General features: G+C 37.4%; 1 protein-coding gene across 3 annotated transcripts; it reads right to left on the bottom strand.

The window, feature by feature from the left end:
* Positions 1-3,890: 3,890 nt before the first annotated feature.
* Positions 3,891-21,733, bottom strand: capsl.S (calcyphosine like S homeolog). Of its 3 annotated transcripts, XM_018244528.2 has the most exons (7): positions 21,359-21,432; positions 18,997-19,016; positions 15,700-15,836; positions 13,544-13,721; positions 11,760-11,969; positions 9,870-9,973; positions 3,891-4,434 (listed from the first exon to the last, which is right to left on the bottom strand). In XM_018244528.2, exons 3-6 carry the CDS (start codon positions 15,834-15,836, stop codon positions 9,872-9,874), a joined length of 627 nt encoding a protein of 208 aa, XP_018100017.1. In that variant the 5' UTR covers positions 18,997-19,016; positions 21,359-21,432; the 3' UTR covers positions 3,891-4,434; positions 9,870-9,871. The 3 variants fall into 3 exon arrangements, with proteins under 3 accessions (XP_018100017.1, XP_018100016.1, XP_041436528.1); XM_018244527.2 differs by lacking the exon at positions 18,997-19,016 and having other exon boundaries at positions 21,359-21,733; XM_041580594.1 differs by lacking the exons at positions 9,870-9,973; positions 18,997-19,016 and having other exon boundaries at positions 21,359-21,577.
* Between the last annotated feature and the right edge of the window lie 385 nt (positions 21,734-22,118).

Genomic DNA, 22,118 nt, shown 5'->3' with positions numbered 1-22,118 from the left:
TCGATTGAAAACGGACCTGTTCGGCCAAAAAAACCCTTCAATATAATTTTGATTGGTCTTTTTGAATTTAAATTTCAAAGTTTTTCAAATTCGAAATTTGACCCTTGATAAATCTGCCCCTAAATATCTGATTAGTTTACAATACCTGGGTGAACGTTGTGCCTTTTAATAGCCCAGCAAAACTGTAAGTGCACATCTCAAACCAAAGCATTGTCTTGCTACAGTAGATTATCTTTGCCTCAATCAAAACCCCTGCCCAGAATGAGTCAAAGGCAATAATAAATCCAGTCTCAAACCAAACTCAAACAATTGTACAGTACTGGTAGGATATCCTGGCTGCAATCACACCCTTGCCCAATTCACGACTTGTCTGCAGAACTAGAACCACCGCGGTAAGAAAAAGGACCAAAAGGACAAATTTCTGTTGGTCAAATAAAGGTTTACCACAAAAAGGAATTTCTTCTGAAATATAAGGCAAATGAAAGAACAAAAATTGCTCAACATAAAAAAAATAATTTAATATAAAAAAGATCATTTATATGCTCAGTTTAACACTTATATAGGGGGAAAATACAGTTCAAACAATTACTGCTGGTTCTGAAATAGCTTCACAGATGTATTAGATACTGGAGGTGGTTCTGTGAATTCTAACTAGGACCATGGAATAAAATGTCAATGAGTTTTATAGTGACAGTTACAGAAACAGGAAAAAGCCCCAAACAATATATAGTAGCTTTATATACATACAAGAAAAAAAACATCAACTAAGGCCACTTGCTGATTATTTTAGTGTGTGTGTGGTTATAGAATTCAGAGAGCATAACACAGTCACTGGAAAAGATGCTTTAGTCAAGAGAAACCCAAGATGATGTGTAAAATTCTTCAAAAGGAGAAAGACCAAAACCTATAATCAATACAAGGCACATGAGTATTTCCACGACTGCAAGGGGGTTATTTATCAAAGTCTGAATTTATCTTTATTTTTTCTGAAAAAAACTCAGTCCAAATCCGCACGGGTTCTTTTGGCTTATTTATTAATACACTTTCCCGAAAATTTTGTTTGTGGGGAAAAAATCAGAAAAAAACTGTGAAAAATACGAATTTTTCTAATTTATCTTATGCTTTTTACCGGAAAATTTCCGGGTATTACATTCTCCCATTGAGTTATATGTAACCTCGACAGGTCTGAGATACTGGATTTTCTGATTCAGACTTTTCCATCATTAGGGTTTAATAAATTCCGAAAAAGCCGTGATTTTTTTTTCACTAAAAATTTGGATTGTATACTAAAAAAACACAAATTTTTCAGGTTTTTGGCATTCGGAGTTTAGTAAATACCACCCTAAATGTTTAATATGAAGTCAATATTGGTTAATTTTGGTTTAAAATCATTAAAGGGGTTGTTCAGCTTTAATGAACTTTAAGTATGAGAAATAGGAAGTAGTACCGTATATACTCGAGTATAAGCCGAGTTTTTCAGCCCCCAAAATATGCTGAAAAACTCTACCTCGGCTTATACTCGGGTCAAGCGCAAAAACGGTCGCCGGCGTCTAAGAATAGTCGCCGGCGTCTGAGAATAGTCGCATGCTCCCAAGAATAGTCGCCAGCATCCAAGAATAGTCTCTGAGAATATTCGCCAGTGTCCAAGAATGGTCGCCGGCACCTCCAATGGGAGCAGAAACCCTCAATTTTTTGATTGAAACTTACCAGAAGCTGCTGCATTTCTCACCCTAGGCTTATACTCGAGTCAATAAGCTTTCCCAGTTTTTGGAGGTGATATTAGGTACCTCGGCTTATACTCGGAACGGCTTATACTCGAGTATATACGGTAATAGCTATAAATGTTTAACCTTCGAGGGAATTTCTTTTTAGATAGGGTCAGTGACCCCCATTTGAAAGCTGGAATGAGTCAGAAGAAGGCAAATAAGTATAAAAGTATAAAAAAGAAAAATGAAGGCTAATGGATATAACATACTAAAAAGTAACATAAAGTGAACCCCCCCTTTAAATAGTTATCATACCAATAATTGAAGAAGGATTAGGTTGCAATCATTTGAATTAGAACTGTTTCTATGGTTGGGTTGTGATAAATCTCACATTCAAATTTACATTTGAGTTGGTGCTTTTAAATTCGAATTTGTGAGTTTTGACAAAAAAAAAATTAATTCGAATTTACCATTCAAACCTTAATAAATCTCCCCCTAAATGTAGACTTTTATAGGGTTATTTATCAAGCTCCGAATATCAGAAAAATTCGGATTTTTTTGGATCAAAAAAAAAAATCTGAAAAGCCTGATGGTCTAAAAAATCGGAATCAGAAAATCCGGCAGCTCTCGGGACCTGTTTAAGTCAATAGGGAAGGAGCCAGTGTCTGCGCTGCTGTCCGTACCGATATCCGATGATTTCGTGGATTTTGGACTAAAAAGTCTGAATTTTTTTTTCAATACTTAATCGTTTTTAATCGTTTTTGCGGAATAGTCCAAAAAATTGACTTTTTCAGTTGCTCGGATTTTTATCTTAGAAATACGGAGATAAATTCGGAGCTTGATACATAACCCCCTTAATGTACCAGCCATATTACATGAAGTTCTAAGGCACTGTTGCTTAAAGGTTAACTCTGCACCTCCAGACCAGCTCAGAGTTTTTAGTATTTTACTAGGCACTTGTATCCTGAATAAAACAAAAGGCAATAAATATGTGTGTTTCTGAGAACTAACTGCAGTAATTCAATTATAGCTAAATATCTCTGAGGTTCAGACGTTAATTTACCCAATTATTGTCTTTTGAAATACTGCAAGATTTACAGTATTTGAAAGAAATATACACAGGTAACGATAATAATAACAATTCCAAAAGGCAGATACTTACATACAAAATGTAAAATTAATTTTTAAATAGAATTTACTAAATGGAAATTAAGTTTGAGAATATAAAGATGACAATAAGATATTTTACTGTTAAATTAAATCCACCATGAGACCTAGCACATCAGCTCAAGGTAAAGCCATTAAGGTGTTCCAGTCAACCCCCTACATCCTTTGGTAGGCAGCTTCCTTGTTTGAAGGTGAATACACTACACACACTGGTTGTGAGTTGTTTCATATACCCCACAGTAGTGAGCAGTATAATGGGTTATTGGACAAGGCTAGTAAATGTTCACAGTATTTACTTTGAACAGAGCTGATGCATAGACTGAAGCAGGCCACAACAATGTCCTGTACTTACTGCCTGCTTTATGGCAGGTGATAAGAACAGGGCTGTTTTGCACATACCGGTGCTGTGCTTTGACCCTAGTGCCAAATTTCTAATTCAGCATTAGGTGCCAAGTGCCGCTAAACCCTGGGGCAGGTGCTTTTGCACCCCTTAGTGCTCTAGCACTTTTGTGCTTGTTAAAGGAGAACTAAAGCCTAACTAAAGAAGTAGCTAGAAATGTTGTACATTATGTTTTGGGCTTCTGTACCAGCCCAAGGCAACCACAGCCCTTTAGCAGTAAAGATCTGTGTCTCCAAAGATGCCCCAGTAGCTCCCCATCTTCTTTTCTGCTGATTCACTGCACATGCTCTGTGCTGCAGTCACTTACTGAGCTTAGGGACCCACTCATAATATACAGTACACATAGAATAGAAATGTCACAATATAAGGCTAATTAGTAATTAATACAGATAATTACTACATGGCAGCACAGAAACCAGTGCAATTAGCATCAGAATTTAATAATCAGCAAACCTGTAGCATCAGCTTATATTACAGGGGAAGCTCATTTTCTGCTGGATAATTAGTGACGAGCCCTAAGCTTAGCTTCTCAACAGCTGCTCAGAGCCCACTGAGCATGTGAGTGTCACAGACACTTTCCAAGATGGTGACCCCCTGTGACAAGTTTGAAGACCATGATCATTGCTGCTATTGAAAGGCTGAAACTTTAGGCTGGTGCAATAAGTGCATTATATAAAATATGGCATTTTTAGCCATATTAATTTTTAGGATTTAGTTCTACTTTAATGATACCTTGTATTTTCAGAGTTTCAGAGGGTTTTCATTCAAACTTCTGGCTGCTTGCTAGGGCCTAATGTTTTGTTCTACGTGTTCTGATAGTCCAGGGCACTCTAATTATAATATTCTTCTACAGGAAAAATTTGCATACTGTATATAAACATTTTATAACAAGTACTATTATGTATAAATCTTTGTGTGCAGTATTTACTGTCCATTTCAGTCAGCAGCAGCAGCTTCTATAAAACTGTGTTTTTTTTTCTGGTGGTCTCTCCTTCCAGTTAAATCCATTATACACACAAACAGAAGAACTTTAAAACGTGTATTAAAACCATGCACCTATCACAACTTCCAGGCGTTCCTCATCATCAGTACAAAGTAGGCATCACTGTCAATAGATGCACTAACTCCACTGTAATAGTTCAGAAATTCGTCTTTTGTCACCTGGAAAGAGAAAAAGTAGCATTATTTTCTATTTACAATTATAGCACGAGATATAAAACTTAAAGGGGACCTGGCACCCTAAGAAATAATTCCAAATTATTTTTTATTATGTTAGTTGAGCAAAGTAAAACTTATTTACACTACATTTATTATTTACATTGTTTCCTTCCATCTTGGAATTACACAATTACAGCATGCAGGCAGGAGCCATTTTGTGGACACTGTTATTAAGACAAGTTGTGTATCACCCCAAAATCTTGTGTATGCGCCCAATGGGGGACCTATAGCCCATACATATTGCCCTAACCAATTATAGAGTGTGAAAAGGGAGGGGGAATGTGGGGAGAGCAGTGACATCTAGGAAGAGATGAATGGAAAATGAAAGTAATTGACTGCCCCATCTCTATGCCTCAGGCATAGAGGCGGGGCAGGTAATATTTGATTGACATCTCAGATATTTAAACGCCTTTATAACAGGTATTAATTTGCAAACGACTTTTGTCATACAGCTTTTTATGTGTAGGTAACAGGTCCACTTTAATGAAGATTCCAAACAGTTTAATGCAATTGCTATGTGAAATGTAAGTCTTATTTGATTTTTAAATTTTAATTCCTAAACCAACAAGTGCATTATTTTAGTTGTAATATTGGTGTGTAGGCTCATCTCAAGTCATTTTGCCTGGTAATGTGCTTTCAGAAAGAGCCAGCACTTCAGGATGGAACTGCTTTCAGGCAGGCTGTTGTTTCTTTTGAATCTGTTCTTATACCTCCGAGGGAGCAGTTACTGTATCTGGTTACCTTCCCATTGTTCTGCTGATGGGCTGCTAGGGGAAGAAGGGAGGAGGTGATATCACTCCAACTTGCAGTGCAGCATTAAAGAGTGATTGAAGTTATCAGAGCACAAGTCACATTACTGAGGACACCAGGGAAACAGACAATATGTCTAGCCCCATGTCAGATTTCAAAATTAAATATAAAAAAATCTGTTTGCTCTGTTGAAAAACCGGTTTCAGTGCAGAAGTCTGTTGGAGCAGCACTATTAACTGGTGCCCATTTTAGAGCACCTGCACTTGAGGCTGCGTTCGTAAACGAGCCCTAGTTTTTTTTTTTTATTTTGTTATTGTAAAAAAAACAGCACTTGCATAAACTATGATTCTTACCTTAAAATCACTGTTTTTGTATATCCTGTGACCAATGCAAGTTGGTCTTAAGTTTTATTATTATTATTATTTGCATATGCACGTGTTGTATGTCTTTTTTCTGCTTATGTTTAACCCAGTGTTTAAAATGCATTCTGGTTGCTAGTCATCAATGCAAGAAGACAGAAAGATGAATGATTGTGAGGCTACATATTACTGGTATACTGTTACATGTCATTGCCTTCATTCTTTCTCTCTGGGTTGGTATTCAGGCTACTGAATGGTTGCTAGAATCAGTTCAGTTCAGACCTTTTCAACTAAATAATAGTCAAAATTCTTTACCGGAGAACTGAATGACTTAAATTATTTTACAAACCGCAACTCGTGAAATAAGTACATTAAAAAAAAAAAATACAGACTAAAAATAAACAGATCTGTTATTTGAACTGCTTGGTTTTCCAGATAAGGGATTTTTTTGTTCTTTGGATCTCCATACTTTAAGGGGCAGATTTATCAAAATGTGAGATTAGCGCTAACCACCGAAAAAGTCGCCCATGTTTTATTCAATCCTATGGGATTTTTAGAATTGTATTTATCAACGGAGTTCACCATTAGATAAATATGCTTTTAAAAATCCCAAAGGAATGAATATAATGTAAGCGAGTTTCATCATGGTGAGTTCTAATCTCACACTTTGATAAATCTGCCCCTAAGTGTGCTAAAAACTAAGCATGAAAAAAAAAACAATAGGATTGTTTGGCACCAATCTGGATTCATGCATTTTAGATACCATCAAGTACAGAGAAAAATAAAATCATTTTAAAAATTTGAATTATTTCCTTAAAATGAATTCTACCGAAGATGGCTTTCACATAATTTGGAGCTTTCTGGATAATGGGTTTCTGGAGAAGTGATCCAATATCTGTATGTGATCGCTAATGTCCCACTGGTCTAGCAACAGGGAAGGAATTTGACTGGCAGAATGGAAGATTAACAGGAGAGAGTATGACCTCAAAGGAGGTAATTTATTAAATTCCGAATGCCAAAAAATCAAAAAATCAAAAACATTTTTTAATATAAATTCTGAATTTTTAGTGGAAAAAAAGACTTTTACGTATTATACCCTGAGGATGGAAAAAGTCAGAATCCGAAAATCCTGCATCGACTTGCGGAGGTTGTATATAAGTCAATGGGAGAAGTCACAAAGATATCCTGATCTGTGATGGGTTTCGTGCAATAATAAGATTTTGTGGTTTTTAGGCAAAAATCTGAAAAAATCTAAGTTTTCCACACACAAAATCTTCTGAAAAAATTCTTAATAAATAAGGGCAAAAAAACATGTGCGGATTTGGTCAGAGTATATTTAAGAAAATGACATAATTTCGGATTTTGATAAATAAGGCCCAAAGTCTCATACTAAATTGTAATTCTCAGGTAAGTGAGAGGAAGAAAATCATTGGAAAACCACAAAAACTAGAGGAAGGCCATTTCTAAGAACACCATTTTCTACAGTATACTATGGGGGTTATTTACTAAACTACGAATGCCAAAATTTTCCGGAATTTATTAAACCCAGAGGATGGAAAAGTCAGAATCGACATTGCATATATGTCAATGGGAGAAGTCCCAATTATTTTTTGATGTGCGCTGGGTTTCGTGCAATACCCCAACATTTTCTGAAATTTCGGGTAAAAATTAAAAAAAAAACTCGAAAATCGGATAAAAGAAAAACGTGAAAATCTGATTTTTTTACTGCAAAGCAAATTTTCGGGAAAATTTAATAATAAATAAGCGTAAAAAAACAGTGCAGATTTGATTGGAGTTTGTAGCAGAAAATATTGAGATAAATTCGGATTTTGATAAATAACCCACCAAATGTTACATTTAGATAAACGTCCTCTCTAAATACAAGACAGCTAATTATAAATCTTTGTCTTTGAGAGACAATCACAGAAATACATGATGGGCTTACAGCATGAATCCATTCTCTCCAGTCCAAGGACTATATCACAAACTGTAAAGGTCCGGAATAAACTACTTAAATCATGTTGCATTATTTATCATTTTTTACCAACCCATTTACCAAAGACCCACCACCTTTGGAAGTGAAATCGGTGCAGTGTTAGTAATTATTATAATAAATGCCTTAAAAATAGCAAAACATATATATGAAGATAGAACACATTTTAATATCATTCTACGGGGTTTGTAGAGAGTTGTTACACAATGAAGTTTTCAATATAGATTATTTGAGCTGTACTGATGAGAAAAATTTAATCTATCTACTACCACTGTTTGTTACTGAGTGTACTGTTTTTACAATACCATCCAGACAGTGACATTGTACAGTAAAGATTTGGAAGAAATGAACTTTTAAGAGTCCACTGATGTTTTGCCTGTATAAAGGTCTCTGTGCACACAAGAGGTATTAAAGCTGAACAGAGAAGATCAGCTTTACTTATATATGGTGGACTGAATATGGGTAATTTGAGCTTTTGGCCCTCAGGCTAAACATCACATCATATGGGGCCCCTGCAAAACCGATGGTCAAAGCCTGCAATCCACAGACCATGTTGTGCTGAAACAAAAGGATTTTTCCCCAAAACAATTAGGGGCAAATTTACTTAAGGTCGAATATCGAGGGTTAATTAACCCTCAATATTCGACTGCGGAAGTTAAATCCTTTGACTTCGAATATCGATCGAACGATTAAATCCTTCAAATTGTTTGATTCGAAGGATTTTAATCCATCGATTGAACGATTTTTCTTCAACCAAAAAAAGCTACCAAAGCCTATGGTCGAATAGTCGAAGGATTATTAGTTCGAATCGTTCGATTTGAAGTCGAAGTAGCCGATTCGATGGTCAAAGTAGCCAAAAAAAACATTCGAAATTCAACGTTTTTTTCCTCTATTCCTTCACTCGAGCTAAGTAAATGGGCCCCTTAATATTTGTAGTGGCCCTCATCAGAACTTGAATGGGAAGGCAAATATTTTGTGGCCATACACAGGACAATATCTTGCACATTTTTTTTTTTTTTAAGAGGCTGAGTTGGCAGATTTATTAAGGGTCGAATTGAAAATTAGAGTTTTTAAATTTTTTATGGTCAAAACTGTCAAATTCGACTAGGGGATTATCCAAATTTTGAGATTTGAGTTTTTAAAAAAAAATCTAATTCGATTTTCAAGATTTATCATACTCTGGCCCTTTAAGAATTCAAATGAGACTATTTGCCACCTAAAACCTGCTGAATTACTGTATAAGTCAATGGGAGAGGTCCAGGGATCATTTGGTGATGTTTGTAGCCTCCCTGATGTTCAAGTTTTTTTCGGAGAAAATAAGTTTTGTATAATTCAAATCGAATTCGATTCGAGTTTTCAAATTCGTCCGAGTTTTAACATTTCGATTTTTTAAATAAATTACCTCCCAATCGAATTTCAAATTCAAACGAATTTAAGGGAGTTTAAAAAACTCACATGAATTCGGAATTCGAAATTCGACCCTAGATAAACGTGCCTCTGCAATTACAATTATGGGACTTCTGTATTATTATCTGGCATCATTTTGCAAGTGGTATTGATGCATGCAGCTTGTAAAAAGAACACTGGTCTTTTTCCTATCTAACAATTTATTTTTAACACTGGAATAACGTGTTTCTGAATCATTAATCCCCATATGGAAGTTGCATAGTGATTTGGGATGCTTTTAGTACTCAGCAAAAGTAGCTGAGCTGCACTGATTACTGACACCCAATGAAAATGAATGGGTTTGATTGCTCAGAGCAGTTGAACACATTCTTACAAAATGGCACATTTGTCTGCTTTGAAATGCGCCAATTAGTTAAAACCTGACTGTAAGGAAACTGTTGTGAAAATAGGAAAAACTGCCTTGAATCCTTCTTGTTTCCCCCCGTCAATCTCTAATATATCTGACTTTAGTTTATTTGATCCTTTTTGTGTGCGCGTTTTTTAGGTTTTGCAAACCTACTATAGCAAAAAACTTTTATTTAGTAACAATTAAATAAAGGTTAGTAAAATATGTGAGTTCAAGTAGAAGTGTGTTAAAGTAATATCCAGCACCACAGTTAAATAAGAGAAATACAGGCAGAGGTTATATGATATTACTGTACAGATTGGAAAGGTACAGCTTTTGAAAGCTATAACATTCAGTTAATTTGTGAAAGCCAGAGAAATGTGTTTTTCCAAGTAAAGGTGCCTGTATTTCAAATATTTACTTAATTGTGTATTAGTGATATAAGAAAAACCCCAGAAAGTTGAGCCTTAATTGAATTCCATACACTCAAAGCTTCCAGGCATTTTTCATCATGGTAATGAAGTAGACATCAGTATCAATGGAAGCACTGACGCCTGCATAGTAGTTTGTGAATTCCTCCGGTGTAACCTATTTTGGTGAAGAAAGCGTAAGAGTAAATGTACAATGCTGTTTTTGAAAATATACTGCAGCCCTGTCATGCCATGGCAGTGGTTTCACCTTGAATATGTGTTAGTTGCAATCCAACTAAGTGAATACATTCTCTTTTTCTTAAATACAGGTTCAACAACGGAGTCCACGGCCTGGACTGATCCTGAGCTTGAGAACACATACTGCGGCAGCTTCTTTGTTGCCGGAACTCTTCCTATAGTAATGTGAATGTTTCAACTACATGAAGCATGCACAAATCCAACATGGTAGCCATGCTGACTCCAAATGGAAATCAGTGGTCAAATCTCATATTCTACAGAGAAAAGTCTCTACTAAAAATTGACAATATAATTCAACCATTAATAAAAAAAACCCTCCCCCTACCCTGGGTTGACACCCCTCCCCCCCAGCCTACACGCCCCCCCCCCCCCCCAGGCAAATGCCCCTAATTTTTTACTCACCCCTCCGTGCAGAATCTGGCCTCGGAGTTCACGGCAGCCATCTTCTTCTTCTCCAGTAATCTTTTTGTCTTGACTGCATTTTCGGGCCAAGGGGCTGTTGGAGTAAATTTTCGGTGGCGAACAACTGCGCATGTGCCGAAAGTCATGAAAATTTCCAAAACATTTTCAAAAATTTATGTGACTTTCTGTGCATGGGCAGTGGTTCGGGACCGGAAATTTACTCCAACTGCGCATGCGCCGGAACTTCCGAAAAAGATAGAAAAAAGAAGATGGCTGCCGTGAACTCCAAGGCCAGAATCTGCACGGAGGGGTGAGTAAAAAATTAGGGGCATTTGCCCAGGGGGGCAGGTAGGCTGGGGGTAGGAGGGAGGGGGGTCTACCCAGGGTAGGGGGGAGGGTTTGTTTTTTTTTACAGGTTGAATTCTCTTTTAAAGGAGAACTCAACCCAAGAATTAAAAAATGCCCCTACCTAGTAAGCAAGATAGTTTCCCCTCCCTGCTTTCCCTCTGAGAGTTCAATAGGTCTGAAAATATCTGTAAAATGTAACAGTGCAGAGTAAGTGCAGAGGAGCTTCTGGGTGCCATCTTCCAAATCTAAGGTTTTTTTTGTGCCCTCTTTGGCAATTTCCGGCACTTTTGGCGCATGTGCAGTCGGTACACTTCAGAAGACTGCTCCAACTGTGCAGGTGCCAATACTGAGCTCTATTACAGATGAAGACTTATGATCCAGAAGATGGCACCCACAAGCTCCGCTGTGTTTACTATGCACTGTTAGGTGGGAAAAATTATACAGACAGACCTATTGAAGTCTTCAAGGGGAAGCAGGGAGGGGATTCTATCTTGCTTACTAGGGAGGGTTTTTTTTATTTTTGGGTTGAGTTCTCCTTTAAGTTTTTCTTGCCATTTCCTTTTATATACAGTACGCGTTCCTATAGTATGTGTTCCTATAGTATATGTTCCTATAGACATTCATTAGAAGAAATTTCCATGTGCTATGAAAATCTTTTCAGACACAAACTTGCAGTAATTTGCACCTTATATTATAATGGTTTTGACCACACTGCAGCTGCCAAAAAATATTTGCCACATGTGAAATGCATGAAAATAATTCACAGATTTTTCAAAATGGGTAAAAAATACTTTAGCTAAAACTGAATGAGAAAATATATTCAACCTTACTTTGTACTTTTGTGCACCAGTTAATCAGTTTCAATTAACATCCCTGCCCAATTCATTAAATTCAAATCTATTAAAATATTCTTATAATATAATATAGAGCTCTAAAATATGGAACATATCACATACCTGCCCGTCCTTGTCATATGGAGAGTCAAAGTTATCGAGGAAACTCCTAAAAACCCGGTCTTCTGTCCACTCTCCATTCTGGTACTTTGGGTGGTGCTTTGCATTGTAAACCCCCCTCAAATCCTCAATAGTCACAACACCATCACCTGATTTGTCCAACTTCCGGAAGGCCTGCATGATAATTTCTTTCCTTGCATTCGACATGGGCGGCTGCATAGAGCGGGTCACGTAATTAGTGGCACATAGTAGAAGGATAGGGTGGCACAGATACACCACTGCAGTGATACTGAATAGTCCTCAAAAAGTATCCCATACCTGTGTGTATGTACATTATGTATTTATATACATTTCCATAGCAGAAAGCACTCACGGCAAATCAGTAGCTTTAAATCTCCCATTGACTTAGATAGATAGTCATCAGGATCTCCTCATCTCCTGCAGATCGAAACGCATTGATATAATGGACGAATAAAGCCTTTTTTTACTACAGCGTTTAAAGCGACTGATTTGCTGTGAGTGCTTTCTGTTATGGAACTGTGAGATAAATGGTGAGCACCCAGCCCTTGACTGAAGATGTGGTCAGTGCCGATAAAAGGAGATATGTGTATATATATATTTCCCTTTTTTGCTATAATTTATACAGGACCAGTGGCCAGCTCCATGTTGTAGCTCCCAACCATTCCAGCTATAGTCAGGTGATCCCACTGGTGGCCAATAAAAGGGCAACCAAGTTCGGGAGTTTTAATCTTGAAAGCAGCAAGCAAGTTGCAGGTAAAACTAAAGGTGGCCATAGACGTAGAGATCCGCTCGTTTGGCGATGTCGCCAAACAATGGCCCTTTAAGAACTTAAATTCCATTCGCCACCTAAAACCTGACGAATTGCTGTTTAAGTCAATGGGAGATGTCCAGGGATCAATTTGGAGTTGTTTGCAGCCTTCCTGACATTCAACTCATTCGAGTTTTGGGTTGATTCTATTTATCGGAGTTTTCAAAAATTCGATGTTATTAATAAATTTTGACTGATCGAATTTAAGTGTTATGGGAGTTTTAAAAAACTCACATGAATTCGAAATTGATAAATGTGCCTCCCAATATTTATATAGGTGAGCGTATCTATAAGTAAACTAGACATTCGTGGGGATAGAACTTAAGCCATTTAATAAACTCAAACCCAGAATATTAACAGCACAAAAGATAACGGAAATGAAATGAAAAGTAGGGATGCACCGAATCCAGGATTTGGTTCGGGATTTGCCCAGGATTCGGCCTTTTTCAGCAGGATTCGGCCAAATCCTTCTGCCCATCGAAACCTAATTCTAATTTGCATATGCAAATTAGGGGTGGGGAGGTATATTGCGTGAAGGAAGTAAAAAATGTTTTCTCCTTCCCACCCCTAATTTGTATATGCAAATTAGGATTTGGATTCGGTTCTCGTCCAAATCTTTCGCGAAGATTCTGCAGTTCGGCCGAATCCAAAATAGTGGATTCGGTGCATCCCTAACCAAAAGCAATACCAGCAACAAATAGTACTGGCTGGGCACACTGTAAATTCACCAAATCAAGAGACTCAAACCAGGGGTCTATTTTTCTGCAGTTGGGCAGTTTTAGTTTGAAGGATTATTTATTGCTTGTTGATGAGGCAGAATAGTGTTATATAATATAAAATATTATTCAAATAATTCTTTGTGGTGACCACAATACAAGCTATAGTCAATACTTGGTGACAAGTATAACTCAAGCCATTCTTATAGCTAAATTAATTCTAATTTAAGTTGTGTACTTACTCGTAATGTGACAAGGAATTCATCAAAATCGATTGTTCCGCTTCCATCTTTGTCAAACACAGAGAAAAGCTCCTGGGCTTCTGCTTTGTCTATCATTACACCATAATCACTCAGGCCCTTTAAAAACTCTTTAAAATCAAGGGACCTGCTATTGTCGTCATCCATGATGCGAAATACTCTGCAGAAATAAGTACAAGAGTAATAGGGTACAGGCACGTTTTATGGTAATAGAAATGTGCAATGAGTATTCAGTACAGCAACCATAACCTTTTTAATCAAATCAGGGTTCAGTCACTGGCTTCCTTGATGGCCCAATAATATGTAATCCAAGGATACAGGTCATGTGTATCAACTGCAATGAAATGCACTTAAAGGAGAAGGAAAGCTACAGAAGCAGTTTATTGCCAATAGATTAGCCACAATAGTGCAAGCTATAACACTATATTTATTCTGTAGAATGCTTTACCATACCTGAGTAAACGTCTCTCTCTGTTTGTTTAGGATAGCAGCTGCCATATTAGCTTGGTGTGACATCGCTTCCTGCCTGAGTCTTTCCCTGCTCACTTATAGCTCTGGGCTCAGAATAAAGCAGGGAGAGGAGGAGGGAGGGGTGGGAAAGGGAGAGAAGCAAACTGAGCATGCTCAAGCCCAAGCCCTGGAGGTTTAAGCTGAAAACAGGAAGTCTGATACAGAAGCCGATGTGTACACAATAGAAGGAAAGAAATTCAGTGTTTCTTTTGAGGACTCAGAGTAGCATAACGTTGAGGGTTTACTGGTGTATAGTTATATAGACCTTTCTGGTAAAGCTTACTTCATTTTAGCCTTTCCTTCTCCTTTAAGATGATAGGACAAACTGCCTCTCATTTAAGGTCAATAGCACACAGGGAGACTTTCGGTCACAGTTAAATTTGCACTGCAGCAGGTGACAAATCTCTGAAAATGCTTTCCCACCGGCAATATTGTAAATCACTCTTGGCAAATATTACAGATCACTTTGGGTTTTTTTCAAAGTCCCCAGAAGCAGCAGCACCCAATGCATAATAATTGGTTTGGACACATTTTTTTGGAGCAAATGTAGCACAAACAAAAGTTGATATTTTTTATACAGGTTGGTCACCTCTAAATGACCAAACTAGCTGCCGACCCCCGTCCAAAAAAGGTTGGGGACCCCTGGTTTAGTGAGTTTAAAATTCATCCTTAGCATGCAGCTCAGATTCAAAAGCAACAGTTATGACCCATGTGCCCCCCTCAAGTCACTGATTGGTTACTGACTAGTAACCAATCAGTGGAAACCAAGAGAGCTGCAAAGCAGGCAGTAATGTTCTGGCTATTAGGTTACACATCCACTTACTCCAGTCTTTATACATTAAATTTTTTAGTTAAATAACTATATTAAAAACAAATATTTTGCACAGCCTATCTATTTACCAAGTTTTTAGTTTTATACTGAACAATTCCTTGGTTGTTCACCTTTGAGTTAAATTTTAGTATAATGTAGAGAGTGATATTCTGACACAATTTGCAATTGGTTTTCATTTTTTAAATTATTTGTGGTTTTTGAGTTATTTTGCTTTTTATTCAGCAGCTCTTCAGTTTGCAGTTTTAGCAATCTGGTTGCTAGGGTCCAACTAACCCTAGCAACCATGCATTCATTTGAATAAGAGTCTGGAATATGAATACGAGAGGCCCTGAATAAAACGATTAATAATAATAGCAATAACAATAACTGTGTAGCCTTACAAAGCATTTATTCTTTAGATGGCGTCGGTGACTCCCATTTGAAAGCTGGAAATAGTCAGAAGAATAAGGCAAATAATTCAAAAACAAGGAAGGCCAATTGAGAAGCTGTATAGAATTGGCCATTCTATAACATACTAAAAGTTAACTGATAGGTGAACCACCCCTTTAACAGTTCTGATTTTTTAAAAGAGCATGAGGCAAACTGTTACAAGGCCAATAGGCAATGATTCCCAAAAGATCCCACGTATACTGTATACTGTATATCATACCCACAAACTTTCCCAAACGGTAGGCAGAATAGGGGAATTAACATGTCACTCAACAATACATAATAAGAAGTCAAAGTACTGAAATGTGTACAACTCTAATAAGAAAACCAACAATATGTCAATTTTCAGTTTAATTTAATATCCCACCTGCCCAGACCCTTTATGCCTGCTGATCCTCTAGAGAGACATTGGAGACGCAGCTTTTCAATAGGATCTGTACAGGTTGAGAGGTTCTTTTTAGCCTGTAAGGCCATTTCCCGATCATGTCTTGCAGTTCCTGCCATCTAGAACAGACAAGAAAAGAAATGGAGATTTTAATATCCTTATAAATTGCAGTAGAGGGTACATTATCCCTTATAATACATGAGTGATACTCAGAGTTCCCTGTATAACTCAGCCTGCAGCCTTGTGCCTTTATATGGTCACAGGAGCCCTCAGTGACTTCTAATATCCTTATCATTTACAGTAGGGGGTACATTATCCCTTATAATACATGAGTGATACTCAGAGTTCCCTGTATAACTCAGCCTGCAGCCTTGTGCCTTTATATGGTCACAGAACAACCCCTTAGTGACTTCTAATATCCTTATCATTTACAGTAGGGGTACATTATCCCTTATAATACATGAGTGATACTCAGAGTTCCCTGTATAACTCAGCCTGCAGCTTTGTGCCTTTATATGGTCACAGAGCCGATCAGTGACTTCTAATATCTTTATCATTTACAGTTTACAGTAATACATTATCCCTTATATTACATGAGTGATTCACTATATAACTCAGCCTACAGCCTTGTGCCTTTATATGGTCACAGAGCCCCTCAGTGACTTCTAATATCCTTATCATTTACAGTAGGGGGTACATCATCCCTTATAATACATGAGTGATACTCAGAGTTCCCTGTATAACTCAGCCTGCAGCCTTGTGCCTTTATATGGTCACAGAGCCCCTCAGTGACTTCTAATATCCTTATCATTTACAGTAGGGGGTACATCATCCCTTATAATACATGAGTGATACTCAGAGTTCCCTGTATAACTCAGCCTGCAGCTTTGTGCCTTTATATGGTCACAGAGCCGATCAGTGACTTCTAATATCTTTATCATTTACAGTTTACAGTAATACATTATCCCTTATAATACATGAGTGATACTAAGTTCCCTGTATAACTCAGCCTGCAGCCTTGTGCCTTTATATGGTCACAAAGCCAATCAGTGACTTCTAATATCCTTATCATTTACAGTAGGGGGTACATTATCCCTTATAATACATGAGTGATACTCAGAGTTCCCTGTATAACTCAGCCTGCAGCCTTGTGCCTTTATATGGTCCCAGAACCCCTCAGTGACTTCTAATATCCTTATAATTTACAGTAGGGGGTACATTATCCATTATAATACATGAGTGATACTCAGAGTTCCCTGTATAACTCAGCCTGTAGCCTTGTGCCTTTATATGGTAATAGAACCCCTCAGTGACTTCTAATATCCTTATCATTTACATTAGGGGGTACATTATACCTTATAATACATGAGTGATACTCAGAGTTCCCTGTATAACTCAGCCTGTAGCCTTGTGCCTTTATATGGTAACAGAACCCCTCAGTGACTTCTAATATCCTTATCATTTACAGTAGGGGGTACATTATACCTTATAATACATGAGTGATACTCAGAGTTCCCTATATAACTCAGTCTGCAATCTTGTGCCTTTATATGGTCAGAGTAACTTCAAATCTGTTTGTATTAAACAACATTTTTAATTATTATATAATTAGGGTGTCTAAAGATAACTGCTCCCAGGAGAAGAAAAGTTAATAGTAACACTCTTTTCTCTAAGAGCAATAACAACTATCTGCCCTTGTCCTGTAAGCTTCCTGCACTAAATAAGGAAACACTGGCACTGACATGCTCTGCTCTCAATGGATTAAATTAATTATTGTAAACTCAATGGATTAAAAAACCTTCAGATAAACATCCAAAGAATTAAACAGTAAAAGCAATTAACAAGAATATACTGTATATACGCGCACACACACACACACAGTGTATAGATTTACTTCTTTAAATATTGTGATTTAAAGTTAAAATTAAAGTTAAAATTAAAGTTACTTCTTATCACAAGAGCATTCATGCCCTCTGTCACTGATTAAACCATCTGTCTGAGGAGCTAGGTGAGGCTGAGTTAAAAATTATTTAATAATGGTCAAAATAACCGGTTTGCACATCTGATACAAAATGCAGCGTTATTACTGATTGCCATGGATAGGAAATGTTACAGCCCTGCAGTTATTTTATGGACATGGAAATAAATAAAGGGGCGACTTTTCTCTATCAGAGAGACACTGGGGAATAACCACTAAAGATAAAGAGGTTTAATCATGTTTAAAAAATTACGGGAAGGCCACCTGCAATAGACTCCATTTTATCCAATTAAAAAAATCCTTTTTTTCTGTACCTTCTATGTTAAGATGGATGCAAATTGATCTGGAACAGCTTTTTTACCTCTGGAACTAAAGGTAAAACCCTCTCAATATACTGGTATGGTCCAGTGAAGCAATGGTCAGTGTGTACTGGTCTAGACAACAAGGTTAGCCCTCTACTGTATGAATATTATGGTACAGGTATAGGACCTGTTATCCAGAATGCTCGGGACCTGGGGATTTCCGGATAACAGATCTTTTAATAATTTGAATCTTCATACATTAAAGGAGAACTAAACCATACAAATGAATAGGGCTAAAAATGCTATATTTTATATACTGAACTTATTGCACGAGGCTAAAGTTTCAGCTTGTCAATAGCAGCAATGATCCAGGACTTCAAACTTGTCACAGGGGGTCACCATCTTGGAAAGTGTCTGTGACACTCACATGCTCAGTGGGCTCTGATTGGCTGTTGAGAAGCTAAGCTTAGGGCTCGTCACTAATTATCCAGCAGAAAATGAGCTTCCCTGGCTGTAATATAAGCTGATGCTACAGGTTTGCTGATTATTAAATTCTGATGCTAATTGCACTGGTTTCTGTGCTGCCATGTAGTAATTATCTGTATTAATTTCTAATCAGCCTTATATTGTGACATTTCTATTCTATGTGTACTGTATATTGTGAGTGGGTCCCTAAGCTCAGTAAGTGACAGCAGCACAGAGTATGTGCAGTGAATCAGCAGAAAAGAAGATGGGGAGCTACTGGGGCATCTTTGGAGACACAGATCTTTACTGCTAAAGGGCGGTGGTTGCCTTGGGCTGGTACAGAAGCCCAAAACATAATGTACAACATTTCTAGCTACTTCTTTAGTTAGGCTTTAGTTCTCCTTTAAGCAGTCCGGTTGAACGGGGGATGCGTCTGAGGAAGTTGGAAGTCCGACGAAACTCATCAGGTAAAGCGATGTGAAATCATCCCTATTCGCCCGGAAAGTAACACGCGGTGGAGTAGGACAACCTTACCCTTGGTGGGACCTTCAACCCTGGAATTTACCAAACAATTGAGCAGATTACCAAAAGAGAGACTTTACATGCATATGCAAACATCACACTTGTGAGTGAATTTTTAGAAAAGTTTTTAAAGGGGAACTAAAGCCTAATTTTTTTAACTTTGGGTGAATAGGCTGTATTCGTTCGTTCGATTCGAATTCGGATCGTATTCAATCGAATTCGTATCAAAGTATTTTCCAAATTAGATTTTTCAAAGTCCACCAAATGACTCCTAATAGGTTCTTTGAGGTCCCCCATAGGCTAAAACATCAATTCGGCAGTTTTTAGATGGCGAATATTCTAAGTCGAATTTTTAAAGAGACAATACATGATAAATTTCGATATTCTAATTTTTTTTTCAAATTTGATTCGAATTTGGACTATTCCCTAGTCGAAGTACACTAAAGGGAAGATTTATCAAGGGTCGAATTGAAAATTCAAAGTAAAAAAATTTGAATTTCGAGCTATTTTTGTGTACTTCAACTAGGGAATAGTCCAAATTCGAATCAAATTTGAAAAAAATGCGAATATCGAAATTTCGCCATCTAAAACCTGCCGAATAGCTGTTTTAGCCTATGGGGGACCTCCTAGAACCTATGTGGAGTCAATTGTTGAAAAATTGAAGTTTTTTTTTAAAAAATACTTTGAATCTAATTCGATCGAATACGATCTTACTTCGATTGAAACGATTCGGATACAGCCTATTGACCCGCAGAAAAAAAAAATTTTATTTGTATTTATTTTTTCAATAAAATTTCAGTCGGTCTTTTTTTATTCGAATTTCGAAGTTATGGAAGTTCACAAAAACTCCCATTACTTCGAAATTCGACCCTTGATAAATCTGCCCCTAAAATGTCCTCGAAATTCGAATTTAAAAATGTTTACATGAGTTTCCAGTAGACTTAAAGGGATACTGTCATGGGAAAAAAAATTTTTTCAAAATGAATCAGTTAATAGTGCTGCTCCAGCAGAATTCTGCACTGAAATCCATTTCTCAAAAGAGCAAACAGATTTTTTTATATTCAATTTTTAAATCTGACACGGGGCTAGACATTTTGTCAATTTCCCAGCTGCCCCATGTCATGTGACTTGTGCCTGCACTTCAGGAGAGTAATGCTTTTTGGCAGGCTGCTGTTTCTCCTTCTCAATGTAACTGAAGGAGTCTCAGTGGGACATGGGTTTTTACGATTGAGTGTTGTTCTTAGATCTACCAGGCAGCTGTTATCTTGTGTTAGGGAGCTGTTATATGGTTACCTTCCCATTGTTCTTTTGTTTGGCTGCTGGGGGGGAAAAGGGAGGGGGTGATAATCACTCCAATTTGCAGTACAGCAGTAAAGAGTGATTGAAGTTTATCAGAGCACAAGTCACATGACATGGGGCAGCTGGGAAATTGACAAAATGTCTAGCCCCATGTCAGATTTCAAAATTGAATATAAAAAAATCTGTTTGCTCTTTTGAGAAATGGATTTCAGTGCAGAATTCTGCTGGAGCAGCACTATTAACTGATTCATTTTGAAAAAAAAAAATTTTCCCATGACAGTATCCCTTTAAGGTATGAAGATCTGAATTATGGAAAAATCTGTTATCCAGAAAGCCCCAGGTCCCGAGCATTCTGGATAACAGCTCCCATACCTGTACATACGGGGAGGACAAGTAAGATAATAAATACAATAAATATAAAGTACCCCCTCTTGTAAAATATAAGGATATAATAAGTTACCGAGGAGTTTCATGACCATAAAAAAACATGAGGCCGAAGGCCGAGGTGACTTCTAATATCCTTATATTTTGCAACAGGGGGTACTTTATTTATTATAATACACAAATTTCAGTGAGTCATGTGACAGAAATTACATCAGAACTCACCGTTTACAACTGATGACATCAGAACTCGCTGTTTATAACTGATGACATCAGAACTCGCTGTTTATAACTGATGACATCAGAACTCACCGTTTATAAGGATATAATTTACAAGATATTCATGGCTTTTGTGTATTATATATAAATACACACAGATTCAGCGCAATGTGGTAAGAGAGACAGTAGGACGGAGGCGCTTGCCCCATGAGCTTACAGTCTATGCCCCTAACATCAGTATAGAAAGAAAATAATGTACTCTCTATTGTAAATGATTTGGCTCTGTGTGTTTATACAGACATACATGTATGAAGCCTTCAGTGGCTACTAATAAGCTTATTATTACATTTATATTCATGTACATTCACTCCTTGTCAAACACACAGTGCCAGGCTCATTATAAAGACACAACCCTGAACAGAAAGAGAATAAAATACATGGCAAACAGCAGGAAAGTCTTATACATTTTCATCACCTCTGATGTTCGGAAACCTCCGCTCAGCAACCTGTCCCACCTGCAACTATGGACGCAGCTCTCATTCCACAGGGACCCCGCCCCTCTGACTGAAGATGCCGCTGTTCATTGGATCAAGCAAGAGATTCTTGCATGACTGTTGGTTGGACAGCCTGTCCATCACAGAGGAGGCGCCCCGCCCATGACTTGAAGCTCACATACTGAAGGGTTGCTATGGGAACAGCTTGGGGCGGAAGGAGAAACAGAAAAGAGCAACACACTGCAATAGGCAGCGCTTTCCATTCTGATAAATAATAAACACGGCTGGAAACTAAATGGATATCTAAATGAGTTCACTTTGCTGATTTTTATTATATATTGTACTCACTAATTATCCGATTGCGCGTTGATTTTGTTCTGGGCTTTTTCTGTTACTAAAGAATGTTAGGAACAAGATTAAATATGATTTACAGCCAAAACGCTTTGTTTCTCTACTTGTTTTCTAGTGTGGGCTTTACACTTAGGGGCAGATTTATCAAGGGTCAAAGTGAATTCGAGGGAATTTTCGAAGTAAAAAAATTTGAAATTCGAAGTAATTTTTTGAATACTTCGACCATCGAATCGGATACTACAACTTCGAATTTACTTCGGCTTCGATTCGAAGTAAAAATCGTTGGACTATTCGATAATCGAAGTACTGTCTCTTTAAAAAAAACTTCGAATTCAATACTTTGCCAAATTAAACCTGTTGAAGTGCCATGTTAGCCTAGGGGGACCTTCT

The sequence above is a fragment of the Xenopus laevis genome, chromosome 1S (genome assembly GCF_017654675.1).
Source record: "Xenopus laevis strain J_2021 chromosome 1S, Xenopus_laevis_v10.1, whole genome shotgun sequence".
Lineage (NCBI taxonomy): Eukaryota > Metazoa > Chordata > Amphibia > Anura > Pipidae > Xenopus > Xenopus laevis.
The sequence above is the reverse complement of the archived record's forward strand: the minus strand, read 5'-3'. Positions and strand labels throughout refer to the sequence as shown.

What these genes read in the sequence shown, in the direction of transcription:
- capsl.S (XM_018244527.2), bottom strand. Translation starts at nt 15,836, where the DNA reads ATGGCAGGAACTGCAAGACATGATCGGGAAATGGCCTTACAGGCTAAA. An exon ending in GGCATAAAGGGTCTGGGCAG is followed by an intron (nt 13,722 to 15,699) that starts GTGGGATATTAA and finishes TTATTTCTGCAG; the next exon opens with AGTATTTCGCATCATGGATG. An exon ending in AATTCCTTGTCACATTACGA is followed by an intron (nt 11,970 to 13,543) that starts GTAAGTACACAA and finishes CGCTCTATGCAG; the next exon opens with CCGCCCATGTCGAATGCAAG.